Source organism: Pelobates fuscus, chromosome 6 (assembly GCF_036172605.1).
Source record: "Pelobates fuscus isolate aPelFus1 chromosome 6, aPelFus1.pri, whole genome shotgun sequence".
NCBI lineage: Eukaryota > Metazoa > Chordata > Amphibia > Anura > Pelobatidae > Pelobates > Pelobates fuscus.
The window spans coordinates 96,337,464-96,358,028 of record NC_086322.1 but is presented as its reverse complement, the minus strand read 5'-3'; the positions used below and the strand labels follow the sequence as shown (position 1 = coordinate 96,358,028).

The window sequence follows — 20,565 nt, the reverse complement described above, 5'->3', positions numbered from 1 at the left end:
CCCCTCCTGTTTTGTTTTTTATCACTGTTTGCATTTGTATAGTGCCTTTGGGTGATTTGTTTGGCACTTGGGGGTTGTTGCTGTTCTCATTATTTCTAATAGCGCCAATCCACCCATACATTTCTCTAATCAGAAATAGTATTTGTACTTTTAATATTTTGGTTATCAAGTTCCTGTAAATCCGAGAGGTGGTATGGTCCTTAAAGGGACACTATAGTCACCAGAACAAATACAGTGAGCTGTAGTTGTTCTGTTGAGTTTAAAGAATCCCTGCAAGCATTTTCCTCTATTTCCCCATGGGAAAGCATTGGATTGGCTGAGATTATCAATTCTGATGATGTCAGCCAAACAGGTGGTTCGTAGGCCAGGCCAGCACGTGCAGATCCATGGAGAGCTCAAAATAAGGTAATGTTTAACCTTTTCTAAGAAGCCATTGAATAGGCTCTAGGCTTATGAGTACAATATCTTTTTAACATAGTGTGTAGTTTTAAAGCAATATTACAATATATATTTTTATATATTCTGGGATTACTTGTAGGATCACCTGGGAAAGCAAGGATATCCATTTACACCTACCAAGAGGGGAGTGGTCGCCTAAACAGTCCCAATAACCAGAGCTAGAATTTTTTAGCTCTGAAATATGTGACTGTTCCGTTTTAAATACTTTTAAATCATATTAGTTAAAAAAGGGTTTACACAATTTTTTACATTTATTTTTTTCTTAAAGGCACACACACCGGATTGTAAAGATGTAAAGATATGATAAGTGATATTTTTTTAGAGGTGATATCACATTTTGATTAATTGCACTCATTTTATTATATTGTGCTCCACTGTGATTTTGTAGTAGATTTTATTAATTTTGGTTTTGCACAGAGAACAGTCTTGCTTTGCCCCAAAGGCAGTAGCAAGATCCGCAAAATACACATAGTATAACAGTGTGGCAATAGATATAACGGCCCATTTTTTTGTTGGAATATATAGGTGAAAGGAAACACAGTTTGAAATATGTCAGTGTACCTGAATGAATTAATGAGCGAAGGTCTGGTTTCGGTAACTGACAGCTGACATTAGACGGGAAAAACTGTGACGCAAAACTAAGTGTGTCTCCTGCCCATGGGTCGCGTTAGCCATCTCAGAATAAACATTTAGGGCAGGGGAGTGTAGGAGCATGAACTGAATGTGTGCGGTCAAAGGAGCACCATGCAGGTCATCAGAATCATGGACGCGCATGTTGGCAAAAAAACTAAGGAACAAAAGATAAAACCAGTATAACATAACTAAACAGGACAATATCTTCAGGCATTAAGCTTGCCAGAGTAAGAGAGCATTCATGACACTGATATGGATGAAGCATCTCCCTGTCTGGCTGCTGGCACTAATGGGCGAACTCTTGCTGAATCCCAAGACGTGGAAGTCGTCTGCCCTACAGGATCAAGTTGTTCAGGACCACGTAGGGCAGCGTGACTGGTATTTCGGCAGCCTCAGATACGTTCAAGTGACCAGTGTCCCGTGGTGTGATCAACCATCTCGGCCTTTCCCAACGTTAGGGTATGTTCTGAGCCAAGAGTTTCTTGGTCAGGGGTCGTAGCGATCCAATTGTCCATTGTGTTCCTGGACAGGTCAGGATAGAAGGTCAGGGAATGGCCCTCAAATGTAGAGTAGACTTGTTGTGCGTCACCGCTATGAAGGACAAGCAGTCCTATCCCTCCTGGAAGCAGATGATTATATCCCTCCCCTTGTCCATGGTAAGCGTGTAGTAGATTGCTTTTTGTGTGTTTTGGGGGGCAATTGCACATAACAGTGTGGTAGCTGCTAAATAGTAATTATCAGTTTGAATATTTATGTATTTATATTGTTTGACACATGAATCAGTGCTTTTGCACAACATTTATTGTATTTTGCATTTATTAATCAATGCAAAGGACTTGATATTAAGAATGTGCATGAAAATCCATTTGTAAAGCAAACCACACACAAAAAGACTAGTATATGCTGAAAGCTAATCACAGTATATCATTTATTATGCTGAAACTAGGAAAATAAGTAATTAACCTGTCAAATTAAGAAACAAAAGGTAATTGTAAAGCAGAGATTGCATGGTGTATAATATGTTAATTGTTGATAAATGTTCAGAATAATTCCATTTTTTATTTATGACAGACTGTGTTTTTGACTGTTGTACACTTTTTGTTTTTACTCTCAAACTATATGACATAAAAACATTCAGAAGCAACAAAATACCAAATTCTTAGCAGGAATTGAGTACAGAAAATAAAACATTATTATTGAGAAATCTACAGACTACCTTGTGAGGAAGGGAGCACCCAAAATATTAAATTGTAATCTGCATGCTAACCTCCAGACCACCAGATTAAGCAGATTATTGCCGATCATGGGAATAAAAAAACAACAGGTTCTTCATCACTACAATTTATATTACAGCTTAAACACTACCCTGGAGAAGGGGCTAATCTGGACACAACACATTATTTATTACTTCATAATGCATTACAAAATAAAATACAAATGCAAAAACAATATTCATATTTAAAGCTTTCTGCATTTACAGTAAATCCCCAAACCTTAGTGCTTTGCCCAAACCCAAAGGGACTGCAGAGATTTCTAAGATTTGTAGTTAATTTGTCAATTTTCTATGATTTGTGGAACAAAACAATTTAGTACAAACCCACTCCCACAACATTTAACAAAAACACAGACATGCATATAGAGTTAAATGTAGAACATTTATGGAAGTGCACTCCACCCCTTGCCAAGGAATCCAGGGTGCTTCACTGGATATGTCCCAGTACCAAAATGGACCAAATATAATAGTAAAAATAGAAAATGAATCCAGGCACACCCCTAAGGGTCTTTATCAAGCTTGATAAAGACCCTTAGGGGTTGAAACGTCGCTTTGTAGCTGCTGGTTCCAATAAATTGCCTTTTTCTTGGAATTCATTTGGAGTGCCTGGATTCATTTTCTATTTTTACATGCATATAGAGTTAGACTTACATCGCTCGCTACATTGAAAAGGAGCACTCCAGGCATGCAAGCATCAGGTGCAATGTGTAAGTTTGAGTACAATTATGTTACGTTCAGAGGATTTTTATTAGTTATCTCCTTACTACCATTTAGCTTACAAAAAAACGAAACCCCAAAATAGAGAGTTACAGTTGTAATCAAAATTAATCAGCCCCCATCAGGTTTCTTATCAGACTTTCAGCTGTTTGCAATGAACAAATCAAATAAAAGCAATTGAAATAGCTCAACACAATGGATGCTTCAAGTGGTTTTCTCAAATTTAGCTGAAAATGCAGCTTATAATGACTTCTCCAGTCTCCAAATTATTAAACTTTTTAAATAGAGCCTCTCACAATGGCACACATATGCAAAACAGGTGTTGTCTCAAGCACACCTGATGCAACTAATCAAGGGCTTCATTAGTTGCACCAGATGTGCATGAGCTGCAACACTTGAAATACCTGAACTTTGTTTGTTGAGTGTCACGTTTGACTGCATGTTAGAAATATGGCTAAGTCAAAAGAATGGTTCCCAAAGGAACAGAATACAAAAAGATAGTGAGGGCACTACATTTTAGTAGAGATACCGTTAGAAGCATTGTTTGCAAGTTCAAAGTTAAAGGAACAGTAGTTACACTTTTTTTTTCCATGCCAGAACTCCAAGACGTCCACGACTACTGACCTAAATGCACATGAAAAGTCGGCTCAAATATGCTCAAATTTATATAACTAAGCCACAAAAGTTTTGAGATTCTGTTCTGTGGAGCGATGAAACAAAATTGGAATTTTTTAATCCAACAGGTCAGTGACATGTCTGGAGGAAGAAGAATGAAGCAAACACTCAAAACAACACTCTGCCTACAGTAACATGGTGGTGGCTTGGTAACGCTCTGGGGCTGCTTTGCATCTTTCCTACACTGGAAACCTGCAACGTGTGGAAGGAAAGATGTATTCGTTGAAGTATCAGGATAGAAGAAAATGTCATGCTGTCTATGAGGAAGCTGAAGCTTGGAAGTCATTAGACCTTCCAACAAGACAATGATCCGAAGAATACCTCAAATTCCATCAAGGCTTGGTTGCCTAAGACCTCCTGGACAATTCTACAGTAACCATCATAGTCACTTGACTTGAACCCCATTTAAAATCTACAGTGGGATTTTAAAAAGGTGGTTGCAGCATGCAATCCCTTATATATTACTGAACTGGAGTCAATTCCCTAAATTTTACCTATCCCCCCACCCCACCATTTTTTTTCAAAATTAACGCAAGTTACGGGGGCGGGGCCAGGCCGCCGAGCAAGATGGTCGCATGTCAGACCAGCTCCCGAACTAATCGAGGAAAAAAACCACGATGTCGGTCTATTTTGGCATACAAAGCTGACTAACGACGGTGTAACCCATCGGGTGGAGAGTACCGGACCCAGGGTGAGGCTGGCCCGATGGGTTTCAGTCCCCTGGAGGAGAATTCCTCACTGGCGCCAACGAGGCCTACTCCGGCGGTGAGTGGGGCAGACGGCCGCTGCCCCGCTATCCTGCCCATCGGTGCTCAGACAGGAGCCAGACCCGTGGGGACGTGGCCCCGTTCCCCCCCCCTATGGACCGGGGGGGTGATCCCGGTCCTCACCCCCGCATGCTCCGACTACCCCGGGAGCAGCAGCAGAGCCGCCCGTGCCTAACAAGAAAGCGCAGCAGTCAAGATGGCGGAGACCAAAGAGGCTGGCGCCAAAACCAGCAGAGTGGCCCAGAAGCGGCCTACACCGCTCCACCTGAAAGGTATGAACCTGCGGGCAGCACCGGCAAGAGATGGCACCTTCTCAAGAGAGTCCCGCTGGAAACACCCTCTACGGCTACAGCCTGACAGCACGCGGTCGGAGGTGACCCACTATCCAAGCCACAGCTCACTGACACCGAACCACGCTGAGCCACCCAAGCCACACACTGCCGATCTGCAGGGACTGTAACCCACATCAAAGCGGCACAGACCGGCAAAGGGGGCCTCCACTCACCACCTAAGAAGCATCGGCTGACAGTAGGGAGACCAGGACACTATGGGCTAGGCGCTCACATCCGTTAAGGTTTCTCTCTATCTTAACTGGACTCACACGAGTGTATGCCGACATTGCTGCTTCCATTTGATTCCAAACCTGTTCACAAGGGGGATGGTGGGGTGAGAAGCCACTGGTAATATATCGGATGTAACATGAAAATACCATATATGTCCAGACTAGCTTAGATCTAAACGAGTTAAAACCTATGGGGAATTCTGCTCCATAACTCATATGCCTATTTTACGTTAATACAGAGCTTTCCCTATAGCCTATTCTGTGTACTATCCTGCATAACACGTTTAAAAGCGACAGCCCCAATCAGAGTGTGTAATCTACTTTAACACTGTACCATAACGAATGTCAAAGCCTAATGATAAGATGATTAAACTGTCGTCCTAGCATAACTATTATCTGAGAATCCACTAACTAGAGAACCAATCCTAGATGTACCTAGGAATGTCATATATCTGTCTAAAATGTAACCAAACTTGCTACTTCATATAAAAATGGGCTGTTTCTGAATGCCACTCATTGTAATGCCATGAATATAAAGAAAAAAACAATAAAAGCTGCGCCTAGTAACAGTAAAATAAATAGTCCAAATAAAATAAATGGATAGAAAGGAGAAAGTCTTATCTAAGAGTGTCTCGTGCAGTCGTCTAGTACGGCAATATTCAGTCTGCAACGATTGTCCTCATTTGATTCTTCCTTGTAAATCCACTCATATGTAGGAGACAAAAGGGTATATACAGGAAGCCGGATAGTGTAGTAAGTTAAAATATAAGTAAATAAAATATATAAAACTTGTGAATGCAAACTCACATTTGAGAGAGCTAAAACCTGCTCAGGTGGGAAGGGCGTTCAGCGGTATAATCCCCGCTTATGGGATATACAGTAGGTATCCTTCGTCTGTGGAAAATTTTCTCCGTTCTTGATACGATAGGCACTCGGGTAGAGAGAAACAACCAATAGTGCACACTGGATAAAAAGCTAATTTGTAAAATAAAGAAATAAAATGGGTACTCACAAGGGGGGAGCAGAACAGCTGCTCTCTATTGATAGCGCTGGTGGTATTATCCCCACCTAGGATTACTTGGAGTCCGGAGTGATGATTAAAATGCCAGGTAAAAAGTAGATAAATATGTATTAAAAAATACAATTAAAAGTAACAAAATATACTTTAATATTTAAAATACATAATATTATAACCATAAACGCGTTTCGCCAATACGGCGTTATCAATATGGGAAAAAAGAACCTGATACCTGGCAGAAAGAGCATTAAATAGCAAATACAAAACTTTAAAATTGGCGCCAAAAATGCTCTTTTATTGCTATTTGGCGCCAATTCTAAAGCAAATACAAAACTTTAAAATTGGCGCCAAAAATGCTCTTTTATTGCTATTTGGCGCCAATTCTAAAGTTTTGTATTTGCTATTTAATGCTCTTTCTGCCAGGTATCAGGTTCTTTTTTCCCATATTGATAACGCCGTATTGGCGAAACGCGTTTATGGTTATAATATTATGTATTTTAAATATTAAAGTATATTTTGTTACTTTTAATTGTATTTTTTAATACATATTTATCTACTTTTTACCTGGCATTTTAATCATCACTCCGGACTCCAAGTAATCCTAGGTGGGGATAATACCACCAGCGCTATCAATAGAGAGCAGCTGTTCTGCTCCCCCCTTGTGAGTACCCATTTTATTTCTTTATTTTACAAATTAGCTTTTTATCCAGTGTGCACTATTGGTTGTTTCTCTCTACCCGAGTGCTAATCATATCAAGAACGGAGAAAATTTTCCACAGACGAAGGATACCTACTGTATATCCCATAAGCGGGGATTATACCGCTGAACGCCCTTCCCACCTGAGCAGGTTTTAGCTCTCTCAAATGTGAGTTTGCATTCACAAGTTTTATATATTTTATTTACTTATATTTTAACTTACTACACTATCCGGCTTCCTGTATATACCCTTTTGTCTCCTACATATGAGTGGATTTACAAGGAAGAATCAAATGAGGACAATCGTTGCAGACTGAATATTGCCGTACTAGACGACTGCACGAGACACTCTTAGATAAGACTTTCTCCTTTCTATCCATTTATTTTATTTGGACTATTTATTTTACTGTTACTAGGCGCAGCTTTTATTGTTTTTTTCTTTTTGTTGTATCTCCCTTAAGGGTTTTTGAGGGATTCCCTTATCAAGTTGCTGCCTACTGTGTTATCTAGCGCTCACTCATTGTTCTGTCTTTTAATGCCATGAATATACCTGCAGTTGCTGTTGTGGCCCTGCAAGATTGTCTGTAACTCATATGCACATGCAAAAATAAAGAATTAAAAAAAAAAAAAAATTAACGCAAGTTACATTGTAACACTGATATTTGTCAGGAATCCCTGAATAATCCCTGAATAACCCTTTACCTATCCCCCCACCCATTTGTTTTTAAAATTAACGCAAGTTACATTGTAACACTGATATCTGTAAGGAATCCCTGAATAACCCTTCTCATGTAAATATTTATTAAAACAAGACAACCTAAGGTATTAAACTTGGGGTATTTTGACTCTTTTCATGCAACCATTTTACCACCAATCTATGCCAAATTAAAAAAAATAATAATAAAAATTGGTGATTTTTTTGACACACATAGCAATTTAAGATTACATATACTGAGAACTTTAAGGGTTACTGCCAAAGAACACCCCAATATTTCTTTAGCAATATCTCCTGAGTACAGTGATACCCCCATTGTAGGTGTGTCGGGTTCTCTGGGGGCTAAAATACCTTTTATGGAGGGTGCGCATTCCAGTTTTCCAACTTGGAATTTTCACATCTGGTCATCATGCACCCATGTCCTATTTGGGACATTTTTAAAGCCGACCAATGTAATTTACCTGCATCGCACCATATATTTTTGAAAAGTAGACACCCTAGGGTATTTTAGATGGTGGTATTTTAACACTTTCCATGCACTAATTCTACCACCAGGCTTTGTCAACCTTTTGGGTTGTCGTTTTTTTGTGTTATTTTTCTCTCACATATATAAATACACACACACACACACACACTTTTATTTCCTATATATGTATAATATATTATAAGTAAAGCATTTTATAATATATTATACATATATAATGCATATATATGATTTCATTATAAGTGTATTGTGAAATATTTGTGTATATATCTCAAAGTACACTTATAATGAAATCATATATATGCATTATATATGTATAATATATTATAAAATGCTTTAATTATTTTATAATATAAACTTACAGAGGATAATAAAAAAGAACCCTCAATAGAGAAAGGCAGAAGACTAACGGAAGTCCAAAATAATATTGTACAATGTTTGAATATCAAAACAGCGAATAATATTAAAAAACTAAAATTGAGATTTTATTGTAGAGGGAATAAGACAGATAAGATGTTATCCAATAAATTGAAGAAACAACAGGCCAATGCTCAGATACTAAAGATTGTACATAATCAAATAACCTATACAAATCCAAAAGATATTGGTAATTGTTTTAGAGAATACTACGGAGCTTTATATAATATCACTGATGAAGCCCCTATAAATAAGATTAAACAATACCTGACTAGTACAAACCTTCTAAAAATAGATCAGACTCAGAAGGAGAGTCTAAATAAACAGATCACAGAGGAGGAGGTAAATAGGGCCATAATGAGAAGTAAGAAACAAAAAACTCCCGGCCCAGATGGATTCTCTAATCTATTTTTTTATACATTTAAATCTATTCTGAGCAAACAATTTGCATTAGCATTTAATAACACAGTGCAAGTGGGCAGCTTCCCGGAAGAGATGACAAGAGCAAATATGCTGCCCATCTTGAAACAGGGAAAAGATCCAACTGCCATGTCCAGTTATCGGCCCATTTCTTTAATCAATTCTGATGTAAAAATATTTTCATCCATTCTAGCAGACCGTCTTAAGAGTATTATTAGAATCCTAATACATAATGATCAAGTTGGCTTTATACCAGAGAGATGGGCAGGCTCCAATTCAAGGAGAATTATAGACATCATAGATAACGCCAACAAGAAACATATTCCCCTTATGACTTTAGCAGTCGACGCAGAAAAAGCCTTTGATAGGCTGAATTGGAAGTTCTTAGAATTATCTCTAGAAGCATATGGAATAGAAGGCTGGATGCTAAGAGGCATTATGTCTGTATATAAAAACCCTTCAACTAGAATAGTAGGCCCAAATGTCTGCTCAGACTGGGTATATATAAATAACGGGGTGAGACAAGGTTGCCCGCTCTCCCCTTTGTTATATATCCTCTCCATAGAATCCCTAGCGGAAAATATTAGGAATAATGAAGACATAAAAGGCTACAAAATAAGGGATAAAGAATTTAAAATCAGCCTGTATGCGGATGATATTCTGCTATCAATTACTGACCCAATCAGCTCTTTGCAACATTTAATGGAGGAAGTCAGAAAGTATAGCTATCTAGCCAATTACAAGTTAAATAACGAAAAAACTGTTGTTATGGGCATTGAATTGGACAAGAAAGTAAGGGAAGAAATTAGTAATAAATACTCATTTACATGGGCGTCCCAGAAATTCGATTGCTTAGGTATAGCTATTACTAAGAATTTAGACAGAATGATGGAAGAAAACTTCTTAAAGTTATTAAAAAGTACAAACTCTTTACTTAAAGAATGGAGAAATATGCAGATTACCTGGTGGGGTTGTATGAATGTCATTAATTCCTATATTATTCCTAAATGGAATTATGTATTCCAAATGATTCCTTTAAAGATCCCAGCAATATGGCTGACGCTACTTCAAAATAATCTAGAAAATTTTATCAATAAAAGCAAAAAAAATAGAATTAATAGAAATATTCTCTCAATGAAAACTAAGGAAGGGGGACTAAATTTCCCCAATATAAAAGTTATGTATTGGGCAAATGTGATCACTCATATGTACAGGTCCCAACTAGCGGGTGCCAAAGAAGAAAGTTGGTTCAATATTGAAATGGAAGATCTAGGTTTGAAAACCCCCGAGGGTATGATATGGAATACGAAAAGTCTAGATAAAATGGGGATTGACATTAACAACAATAGGATATGGGCCCAAATGTTGCCAGTTTGGGAGGAAATTAAAAAGAAACTAGATTTGAAGTTTACAATAATGGATTCGGCAAATCTGAGGATTGTAGAAGCCAATTTGTCTGATTTGTCTTTAGAGAGCTGGAGAGCACATGGTATAATTAAAGTGTCACAGATATTATCTTTAGACAAAATAATGTCTTTTAGTTCTATTATACAAAAATATCACCTCTCTCAACGAGAGAGCTTTAATTATCTGAGGCTTAAATATTTTTTGCAAATACATCTTAGTAGAAAGATAGGAAATTCACTTACTATGGTGAAACTAATATTTTCAAATCAGGCCATACCTAAAGTCCTGGCCAAAGCTATAGAGGTAATTAGAAATATTAAAGAAGTGTCTAGTTTTCCACAGAAGGATAAATGGGAAAAAGACTTAAGCTGTACTTTGGAACACCAAGACTGGTGTAAAGCTATAAATAACACTCGTAGTCAGGTCCAATGCTTAAATCTATTGGAGACCCACTACAAAGTGATTTATAGATGGTATTTAGTCCCGAGTAAATTATCTCAGATATACCCAGGAGTTACAGCTAGATGTTGGAGATGTGAAAAAGAGGTTGGTTCATTCCTCCACATATGGTGGAGTTGCTCAAATATTCAGCTTTCAATTGTGAGATTGATAAGGTTTATTAAAGATTTAACAGGAATAGAACTTGAAAGGAAACCAGAGGTAGTTCTGTTACATATGCATTGGCCGAATATGTCACACTCAATAAGAAGTTTTATAATTCACTGCTGTATTGCATTTAAAATTGTGGTGGCACGGAATTGGAAATCAAATCAAATTCTGCCCTGGGAGGTTATTAAAAATCAAATTAACCTCCAGGCGAGGATGGAAAGAGATTTAAGTATACCATATCTGAATTCCCCAAAAAGATTCGATCTATGGCAAAGTTGGGTTAATAATTTAGAAACTATTTCCTGAATCAACGGGCGAAAAAAGATCGGCTGTTTCCCAATGAATAAGTGGCCTGAGTTTAGACAACCCCCCTCCCTGGCTTACCCCCGCAGACAATGTTGTACTATGTATTGGGTCTGTTTGTTGGAAATACTGACCTGTTTTTTATGTTTATTATTATGTAAAACAATCCATGTTTTGTCTGTTGGTCTTTTTGTATAAGTGTTATGAAAAAAGAATAAAAGAATTTATAATAAAAAAAAATAAAAATTATTTTATAATATATTATACATATATATGTATAATATAGTTATTTATCTTTTTACCTTTTAGCAGCCTGGGGGTCCTATTGTACATTGAGGCATCATGCAATAGTCATAGAGCAGCTGGAAGAGATCACAATCGCTTCCAGCGCTCAAATTAGCCGTGGACGTATGAGGTACATCCACGGTCCTTAAGGACCGTTTTTTGTCAGACGTACCTCATACGTCCACGGTCCTTAAGGGGTTAAACACTACTCTAGTGGTTTTCTTTATTGCTATCTCTGACAAAACATAAAACAGACTTGTGCATACCGACACTGTGAATTGAGAAAAAGCAATGCTATAGTGAAGACTGTCTCTGCTAGTATGAAGGCAATTCAAGCTAGTAGGTTTGTCAGCCGCAGAACAGAGTTGTAGAGGTACAGAAAGGAGCTACAGTGGCATCTAACTATTGTTATTCATACTGCAACAGAAACGAAGCAGCATACACATGAATCTTGAGCAGGAGTCTCAAAATACCGGCCTGCAGGTCATTTCTGCCACCTGTCACAGAACGGAGAGGTAGGTAGAAGTAATAGGAATAACTCTCCAAGTTTGTAAGGAAGTGTCTATATTACTCTTTTTTTTTTTTTTAAAGGGACCAGGTGGAGTTAATTTAAAACCAGCTATATTTCTTATTTATTAAGCACTTTCAAAAACATGTTTGTATGGAGGTGGCCACTTAAAGGGATTCTATAGTGTTAGGAATACAAAGTTGTATTCAAATCACTATAGTGCCCTCTGGTTCCCCCTCCTTCACCGCTCCATCTAACTTAGATTGCTTACTCTGCCTCCTTCGCCATCATCCGATGAGAATCATTATGCACATGCATGGAGAACGTTGCGAGCACATTAGGCCCTACCCACAGGAAAGCCACAAGAGTTTGTCTTAGTACTGCAATGTAATTATTGCAGTTTCTCTGGAACTGCAATGTTTTAAGTTACAGGAATAAGAGGGACAGGGACAGTGCACCCAGACTACTTCAATGAGATATAGTGATCTGGGTGCCTATAGTGTCCCTTTAATAATGATCTGACATTTACTTTTAATCACTTGCTGTGCTTCACTGACAAACCAAACCTGGTATGAAAAGTTATATAGCCCTTTATTAAAAGTTATAAACTATCTGTGTGCTGCCTAATCATTTTGGTATAATTTAGGTCACTTTTTTGTGAGTTACATAATTAATCATGTAATTTCCCAATAGTACCTTGTTGCCCTCAACCTAATACTAAAATAGAATATTGCTGTGTCACTGACATATAGTCTTGCAACATCCGCTTGTGTCATCAACATGTAGAAATGTTTACTGTAAAAAGGGAACCATAATTTCCTCGGAAATTAAAACACTTAATAGAACACAGAAATCACTTGCAACATGTGCTAACCTATTTTCTTGTGATGATCACTTTTTTTTTTAAATGTATATTGAAGAGTAAGTTGGATAGGACATAAGTCAACATGATATTAATTCTGGGGAATCCTGGGAATTGAGTGTTTAAATATATTCCTTTGCAATGCACGTATGTTATTATTATTGGTATTTAAATAGCACAGACTTACTCCGCAGAATTTTACAATATTATAAAAGGAGGAAAATTAACAATAAATGAGACAATTACAATATGTTACAGGAACAATAAGTAGATGAAGAACCTGCTCAAAAGATCTAGAGGAGATGGGGTATAAAAACACAATAGGGAAGCAAGGTGGACAACAAACAAAAAAAGTGGAAAAGTAGCAGAACTGGAGGTGAGAGTGGAGTGTGGTGCTTTAGGTGAGCGCAGGAGACATATATGTGATATAGAAACTACTCTGGGAGGCCATAGACTTTTCTAAACAGGTGGGTTTTTAGACTGGGGAAGAGTCTGATGGGGGTAGGCAGGCTGTTGAACATTGAATGCTATCCATTATACATAACATGTATATTATACAGACCTTATCACAGGTAAAAAATATATATGATAAAGGAAAATGTTTAGCATGATGCTATCCGATATAGATACATATTTTCCATTTCTTTCCTTCCATTTATATACATAAATGTGTTTTGTAACTATTATCAGTTAAATTTGAGTAATTTAAAGAAAATTCCTTTCTCTCCAAACATACAAAACATTGAAGAAATCTCAATCAGGACACTCAGGGCCAGATGAACATAGCGGCTTATGGAGCCGCAGCTCCAGGCTCATGTCTATGGAATAGGCACATTGATTTTTCTTTTACTACTCTTGCTTAAGTATGGAAACTTAAAAGGGATGTAAGGGAACAAAACTGGTGTGGACTGGCTGACAATGAAATTAGTTAAGGTAAAGATGACTTTGCTCTTGCTGCTTCAGTCTCTCTAACACTGTGGCATTTCCCCTTTCTTCTACACTCCCTACATACACTCTCTCTGTCCCAGACTGTATAACAGGAGCTTCTGCCTGCTAGTAAGACGGTTAGGAAAGAAGTGGACCGGCGAGTGCTTAGAAAGCATTGATCTAGCCCATCATATTATACCATCCTATTCATACCAAGTTCATGGTGCTGTCTGCACAGTATGCCCTTGGTTGGTCATCCTGCATGATTGGCAGGCAGCCTGACATGCATTCACGCCAGGCTAACTATCTAATTCTTTGTGCAGACCCCCCCTCCCCCCCCATTTTGGGCATGTTTTCCCTTTGGGCGGTTATGGTTACGTGATTCACATCAGTGGACCACCATTTTACCCCACCCACCGAAATCCTGCTTTACCAGACACTGCTGTTAGGGGGTATGGATTTACTTGAAAGATGAAAGCGAGAGATTAGCATAGGGCATGTGTTTTCTGATAGCTATATCAGTTTCCCTCCAGCACCACCTACACCAGATACATGATGCTTGGGAGGTATGACTATTTTAGGGTTTTCTGTCGATAAGATTCTGTAATTAGGCCCATCATAACTGCCAGCACCAGGCCCAATGGGCTCTTAATCCTGCCCTGAGGATACAACCTCTAGGGAACAAAGATTACATTTCAAAAAGAATTTCAACCAAACCTGATGCTTTCAAACATATCTGTTAGAGTATTGAAGCAGAAGATTGAACTCCAATAGGATGTATTGATAAAAACACTTGCATTTAACAGTCTTTAGACAAAATTTATTACTTACCCTTCTCGCCAATATTTTCCATGGACACTGTGAAGACAAAAAGAAAAGCAACGAATCATTCAGTGTTTCTAATCCCAGAGGCAAATTATGATTTATTAAAGGCTTGCCATTCCCTTTTTTGTCAATAATTTAAGAACATTTTACAGACATAACGTTACAGGTCAATAATGAGCACATGAGGTGAAACAAAAAAGCAATTATGTAATTGTTATCTCTGGAAACAACCTTGGTAACACACAACAATCTGAAACAAAAATAAGCCAACATAGACATCAAAATAACTAATGTTCAATATAAAACCAGTAAAGAGTTTATTCACTAAAGACTGATTTGTAGTGAATTGATAACCATTTTGCAAACATTTGTTAATTAAAAAAACTCTAACTTGGAAAATGTTTCCAACTAAGCCAGAGTAAGAGCTTGGCTTTTTCAAATTTTGCAATTTGGACTTTAATTCACTACAATTTGGTATGTGTGGTGAATAAACACTATTCAATGATATCACAGATTTTAAGCTTATAATTTTGCTAGCTTAAAGTATCACTATAGCGTCAGGAAAACAAAGTGGTTTTTCCTGTAACTATAGAGCCCTGAAGGTGCCCCCACCCTTAGGGTCCCCCTCCCGTGGCGCTAAAGGGGTTAAAACCCCTTCAGCAGCTTACCTTATTCCAGCGCAGCCGAATGCGCATGCGTGGCAAGTGCCGTGCGCACATTCAAAGTGTCCGTAGGAAAGCATTTCTCAATGCTTTCCTATGAAAGCTCTGCGCGATGGAGGTGAAATGTGCCTCCAGCGTCGCAGATGCGCCTCTAGTGGCTGTCACACTGTCACCCCCACACTTTCACACTGTCACCCCCTTAACACTGTCACCCCCTTAACATCCTGTCACCCCCCAACATCTTGTCACCCCCTAACACTGTCACCCCCTATACATCCTGTCACCCCCCTAACACTGTCACCCCCCTAACACTGTCACCCCATAAACATCCTGTCACCCCCTCTCATTCTGTCACCCCCCTAACACTGTCACCCCCCTTCACATCCTGTCACCGCCCTAACACTGTCACCCCCTCTCACCTCTTCAACCCTCTTACACTGTCACCCCCTATACTCTGTGCCCTTACTCTGTCACCTCACCCTGTCACTCCCCACACACCATGTCACCCCCTCACGCCATGTCACCGCCTCACACTAGGTCACCCTCTCTTATTCTTTCACCCCCCTCTCACACTGTCATCCCCCTCTCACACTGTCAACCCCCTCTCACACTGTCAACCCCCTCTCACACTGTCAACCCCCTCTCACACTGTCAACCCCCTCTCACACTGTCATCCCCCTGCCACCCCCCCCTTACTCTGTCACTCACCCTGTCACCCCTCTCACCCTGTCATCACCCTGTCACGCCCCACACCCCCTCTTACTTTGTCACCCCCTCTTACTCTGTCACCCTCCTCTCACCTCTTTACCCCATCTTACTCTGTCACCCCTCTCACCCTGTCACCCCTCCTTACTCTGTCACCTCACCCTGTCACCCTCTCACACTATGTCACCCCTTCACACTATGTCATCCCCCTCTCACTCTGTCACCCCCCTCTCACTCTGTCACCCCCCTCTTACTCTGTCACCCCCCTCTTACTCTGTCACCCCCCTCACACTATGTCATCCTCCCTCTCACACTATGCCACCCCCCTCTCACTCTGTCAACCACTTACACAATCTCTTCCTCCCTCTCACTCTGTCACCCCACTCTCACTCTGTCACCCCCCCTACACTATGTCACCCTCAGGGCCGTCTATAATATGATTAGGACCCTGGGCAATGCATTTTCTTGGGCCCCCTGGGCCCTGCCCCTTCCACCGCCTCACCCAATTACGCCCAACCCGCAATTACACTGACAGGCGTACTGGCACATACACACACAGACAGACATTAAAACATTCACAGATACATACTGACACACACAGTCACTGACACACACACACACAGACATACATACATACACAGACACATACACTAACAGATATACTGACACACACACAAACAAACACATACACTGACAGACGCATTGACACACACACACACAGACATACTGACATACACACACACAGACATACAAACATACACACAGACATACTGACACACACAGACATACTGACACACACAGACGTACTGGCAGATACACACAGAAAGACATTAAAACATTCACAGATACATACTAACACATACACTGACACACAAATATATCCTGGCAGACATACTGACACACACACACACACACACACACACACTGACAGACATACTGACACACACACAGACATACTGACACACACACATACAGACACACACACATACAGACACACACAGACATATACACACACAGAGACATACTGACACACACACAAACACACAGACATACTGACACACACACAAACACACAGACATACTGACACACAGACATACTGACGCACACACACAGACATTCTGACATACATTTAGCCACCCTCCAGGTTCTCCCCTTTTCCTGGAGGGTGGTTTCCCTGGTACAGTGGCAGGCTGAGGCAGATGGGAGTTCTCCTCTGGAACTCCCCTCCTCCCTGCCTTCCTCCTCCCGCGCGGCTATTATATCCGGTGGGAGGAAGTGACGTCACTTCCTCCCAGCCGGCTGCAGAACAGGAATGGGCCCGGTCGCGCTGTTTAAGCGCCACAGCGCCCGGCCGGGCCCCTGCTGACACATACCTCCTCAGTGTGCGGGAGCCGCACCGCCCAGTCCATAGGGGCCGTTTGCCCCACACTAAAGACGGCCCTGGTCACCCTCCCTCTCACACTAGGTCTCTCCCCTCTCACACTAGGTCACCCCCCTTTCACTCGGTCACCCTCACACTCTCACTCTGTCACTCTCCCTCTCACACACTGTCACCTCTCTCTGCACACACTGACATCACTCTCCGCACACACTGGCACCCCCACCATGCACATTGTCACCCCTCCATACACATTGTCCCCCATTCCATACACAATGTCACTCACTCCAAACACACAGGCACCACTCTCCGCACACACGAGCACCACTCTGCGCACACAATGCCAAAGGCCACAGGCAGTACACAAACATACACATGCTCAGAGAAACATACATACAGACACACACTCTCAGGCACACTCAGGTAGACAATGCAATGATGTATACAGAGACTAGCTCTCTATATCCAGTGCTGCAAGCTCCCCCTTCAATATATCTACAGCTTCTTATACACACACAAGTCAACTGCTATTTATTTTTTCAATAACAGTGTTAGTGGGGGCCTCATGTATGAGTTTCGCCTAAGGCCTCGCCAAGTCTAGAGCCGCCACTGCCGTCCCTCCCTCTCTCCCAAACACAGCTCAGAGCACGTGCATGTAGTGGGAGTTTCACAGTCAAGTTTATTCTTTTTTTTGTTTGTTTACAGGATTTTAAAGGACCACTATAGGCACCCAGACCACTTCAGCTCAATGAAGTGGTCTGGGTGTCAGGCCCCTCTAGGGTTAATCCTGTCTGCTGTGAACATAGCAGTTTCAGAGAAACTGCTATGTTTACAAATGGGTTAATCCAGCCTCTAGTGGCTGTCTCATTGACAGCCGCTAGAGGCGCTTCCCACTTTGATTTTCACAGTGAGGAGACGCCAGCGTCCATAGGAAAGCATTGAGAATGCTTTCCTATGGACTGGCTGAATGCGCGTGCGGCTCTTGCCGCGCATGCGCATTCAGCCGATGACGACCGAATGAGGAAGAGCGTCCCCAGCGCTGAGGGAGCCCGGCACTGGAGAAAGGTGAGTGTTTAACCACCCCATACCTCCCCCTTAAGCCCAGCGGGAGTGGGACCCTGAGGGTGGGGGCACCCTCAGAACACTATAGTGCCAGGAAAATGAGTTTGTTTTCCTGGCACTAAAGTGGTCCTTTAAACATCTAGTTTATAATGCACAGTAGGGCATTGTAAATTGTACAAAAAGACTTTACAAAGGGTTAGAGTAGCTCATTATTTTATCTTACAGTACATGACCTACATTCCCTTCAAAAAGCAGATGTTTTCTAGTTGAAAAACAAAATACAGAGTTAGATTTGCTTTCTTTGGAATCAGAACTGATAACCCATGCAATAGAACCAACATGTATCACATGGTTTTGAAAAGTAATATCTGTGTTGAATCTAGAACATGCCCTACAAAAGTGAACAATGCATCAATTGTAAACATCAATATCACTCAACAGAGTTTCCTTGTTTGAGCTATCTGTAAGAAAGTAATGCGTATAATTAAACTATGCTATTTGATTGGTTCTGTCTGACGAGAGGACAGATTTCATAAGAGATTTACTCTTATCCTTTTGCATATTGAACATATGGAACAGTCCACAGCGCAACATATGGTTAGACACAATTTTTAATAACCTAAACAAAAAGCAGTTAAATGTAAATGACTTTAAAATAGCAATATTATATTTATTCCTAAAACATGAATATAGCGCAACATCTTAAAGGAACACTGTCCCAGCTCATGTGCCCGCTCTGACAGCATGTCAGAGCGGGCACATGTGCTCAGTATACTCACCTTCCGCCTCCCTGCACTTCCGGGTTCACTGTGAAGTGCAGGGAGACGGATCAGTGCTGATCCTGACCCCTGTAAAAAAATAAATAAAGTTAAATAAAAATCCCACCCCCCCCTTTACCCAGTTTAATAAAAAATTAACCCCTTCCCTGCCAATTGATCACTGACTACAGTAATCAATTGGCAGGGATTTCATTTTACTATAATCTGACTTTTTTTTTTTTAACCCCTGAGGGTTAATTCTTTTTTTTTTTTTTTTTAACCCTCAGGGGTTAAATTTATTTTATTAATTAATTTAAATATTTTAAAATTATACATTTAGCTAGCTGGGGAGGGTAGAAGTTAGTGGGGAATTGGGGGATTTAGTGTTAAGCTAATTAGGGGTTAACGTTAAAAAAAGTTTTAAAATAAGCTTTAAAAAGTAAAAAAATTAAGTTGAAAAAAAGTTTTAATAACGTTTAAATAAAAAATAAAAAACACCCCCCTTCACCCAGTCCAAATAAAAATTAACCCCTTCCCTGCCAGTCGATCACTGCCTACAGTGATCAAAATACAGATCACAGTATTATACTGTGATCTAATTTTTTTTAACCCCTGACGATTAACTTGTATTTATTTTTTAACCCTCAGGGGTAAAATTTATTTAATTAACTAATTTAAATATTGCTTAATTAAATATTTAGGGGTGTATACAAGGGTGGGTGGGAGGGTGGGAGGGCTAGGGTGGGTGGGAGTTATGGGAAAATTGTGAATTTACTGTTAGTGCTGCTTACTGCTAGTTAGCGGTAAAGAAAAAGCTTAGAAAAATGCTAAATCTGTAAAAAAAAAGTTTTAAGAAAGTTTAGGAAACTTTAAAAAAATTAATAAGCAAAACAAAAGTTTAAAAAATTGTTTAAAAAGTTAAAAAAGTTTAAAAAAGTTAAAAAATACATTTAAAAACGCTCATTACCACTACACCTGGAACAAACTAGAGAAAAAAATGATCCCACGCCAAGGTTCAAAATATGCCTTTTGAATTACCCCAGGGTGTATTCTTTAATAAATAGTATGTGTTTGTGCGGAAGTTTCAATAACCAACCATCTAAACTACTCCAAATTGGAACATGGACACAGCGTAAAACTTCAAAGTTAGAAAAAAACTGAATGGCTGCGTCTCAAATGTGCCCCTTCAACATCCACATATACCTGGCAAAGGTACATACGGGGGTATTTTTGTACTCAGCAGACATAGCTGAGCAACATATGAAGTATTATACAGTGGTAGTACACATAAGGTTTGCAAAATATACTGTGCAAACTTACTTTGTGTGTCAAAAAGGCAGAAAAAACGCTTATTAATACTACACTTGGTACAAGCTAGCGGAAAAATTATCCCACGCTAAGGTTTAAAATATGCCTTTTGAAATACCCTGGGGTGTC

General features: G+C 39.8%; 1 protein-coding gene across 3 annotated transcripts in view; it reads right to left on the bottom strand.

The window, feature by feature from the left end:
* ZDHHC2 (zinc finger DHHC-type palmitoyltransferase 2) overlaps positions 1 to 20,565 on the bottom strand; it is a 134,521-nt gene that overhangs the window by 68,580 nt on the left and 45,376 nt on the right. For all 3 annotated transcript variants that reach the window (XM_063458056.1, XM_063458057.1, XM_063458058.1), the window contains exon 2: positions 14,570 to 14,596. In XM_063458056.1, the coding sequence (XP_063314126.1) occupies positions 14,570 to 14,596 (27 nt within the window). The remainder of the gene's footprint in view (positions 1 to 14,569; positions 14,597 to 20,565) is intronic.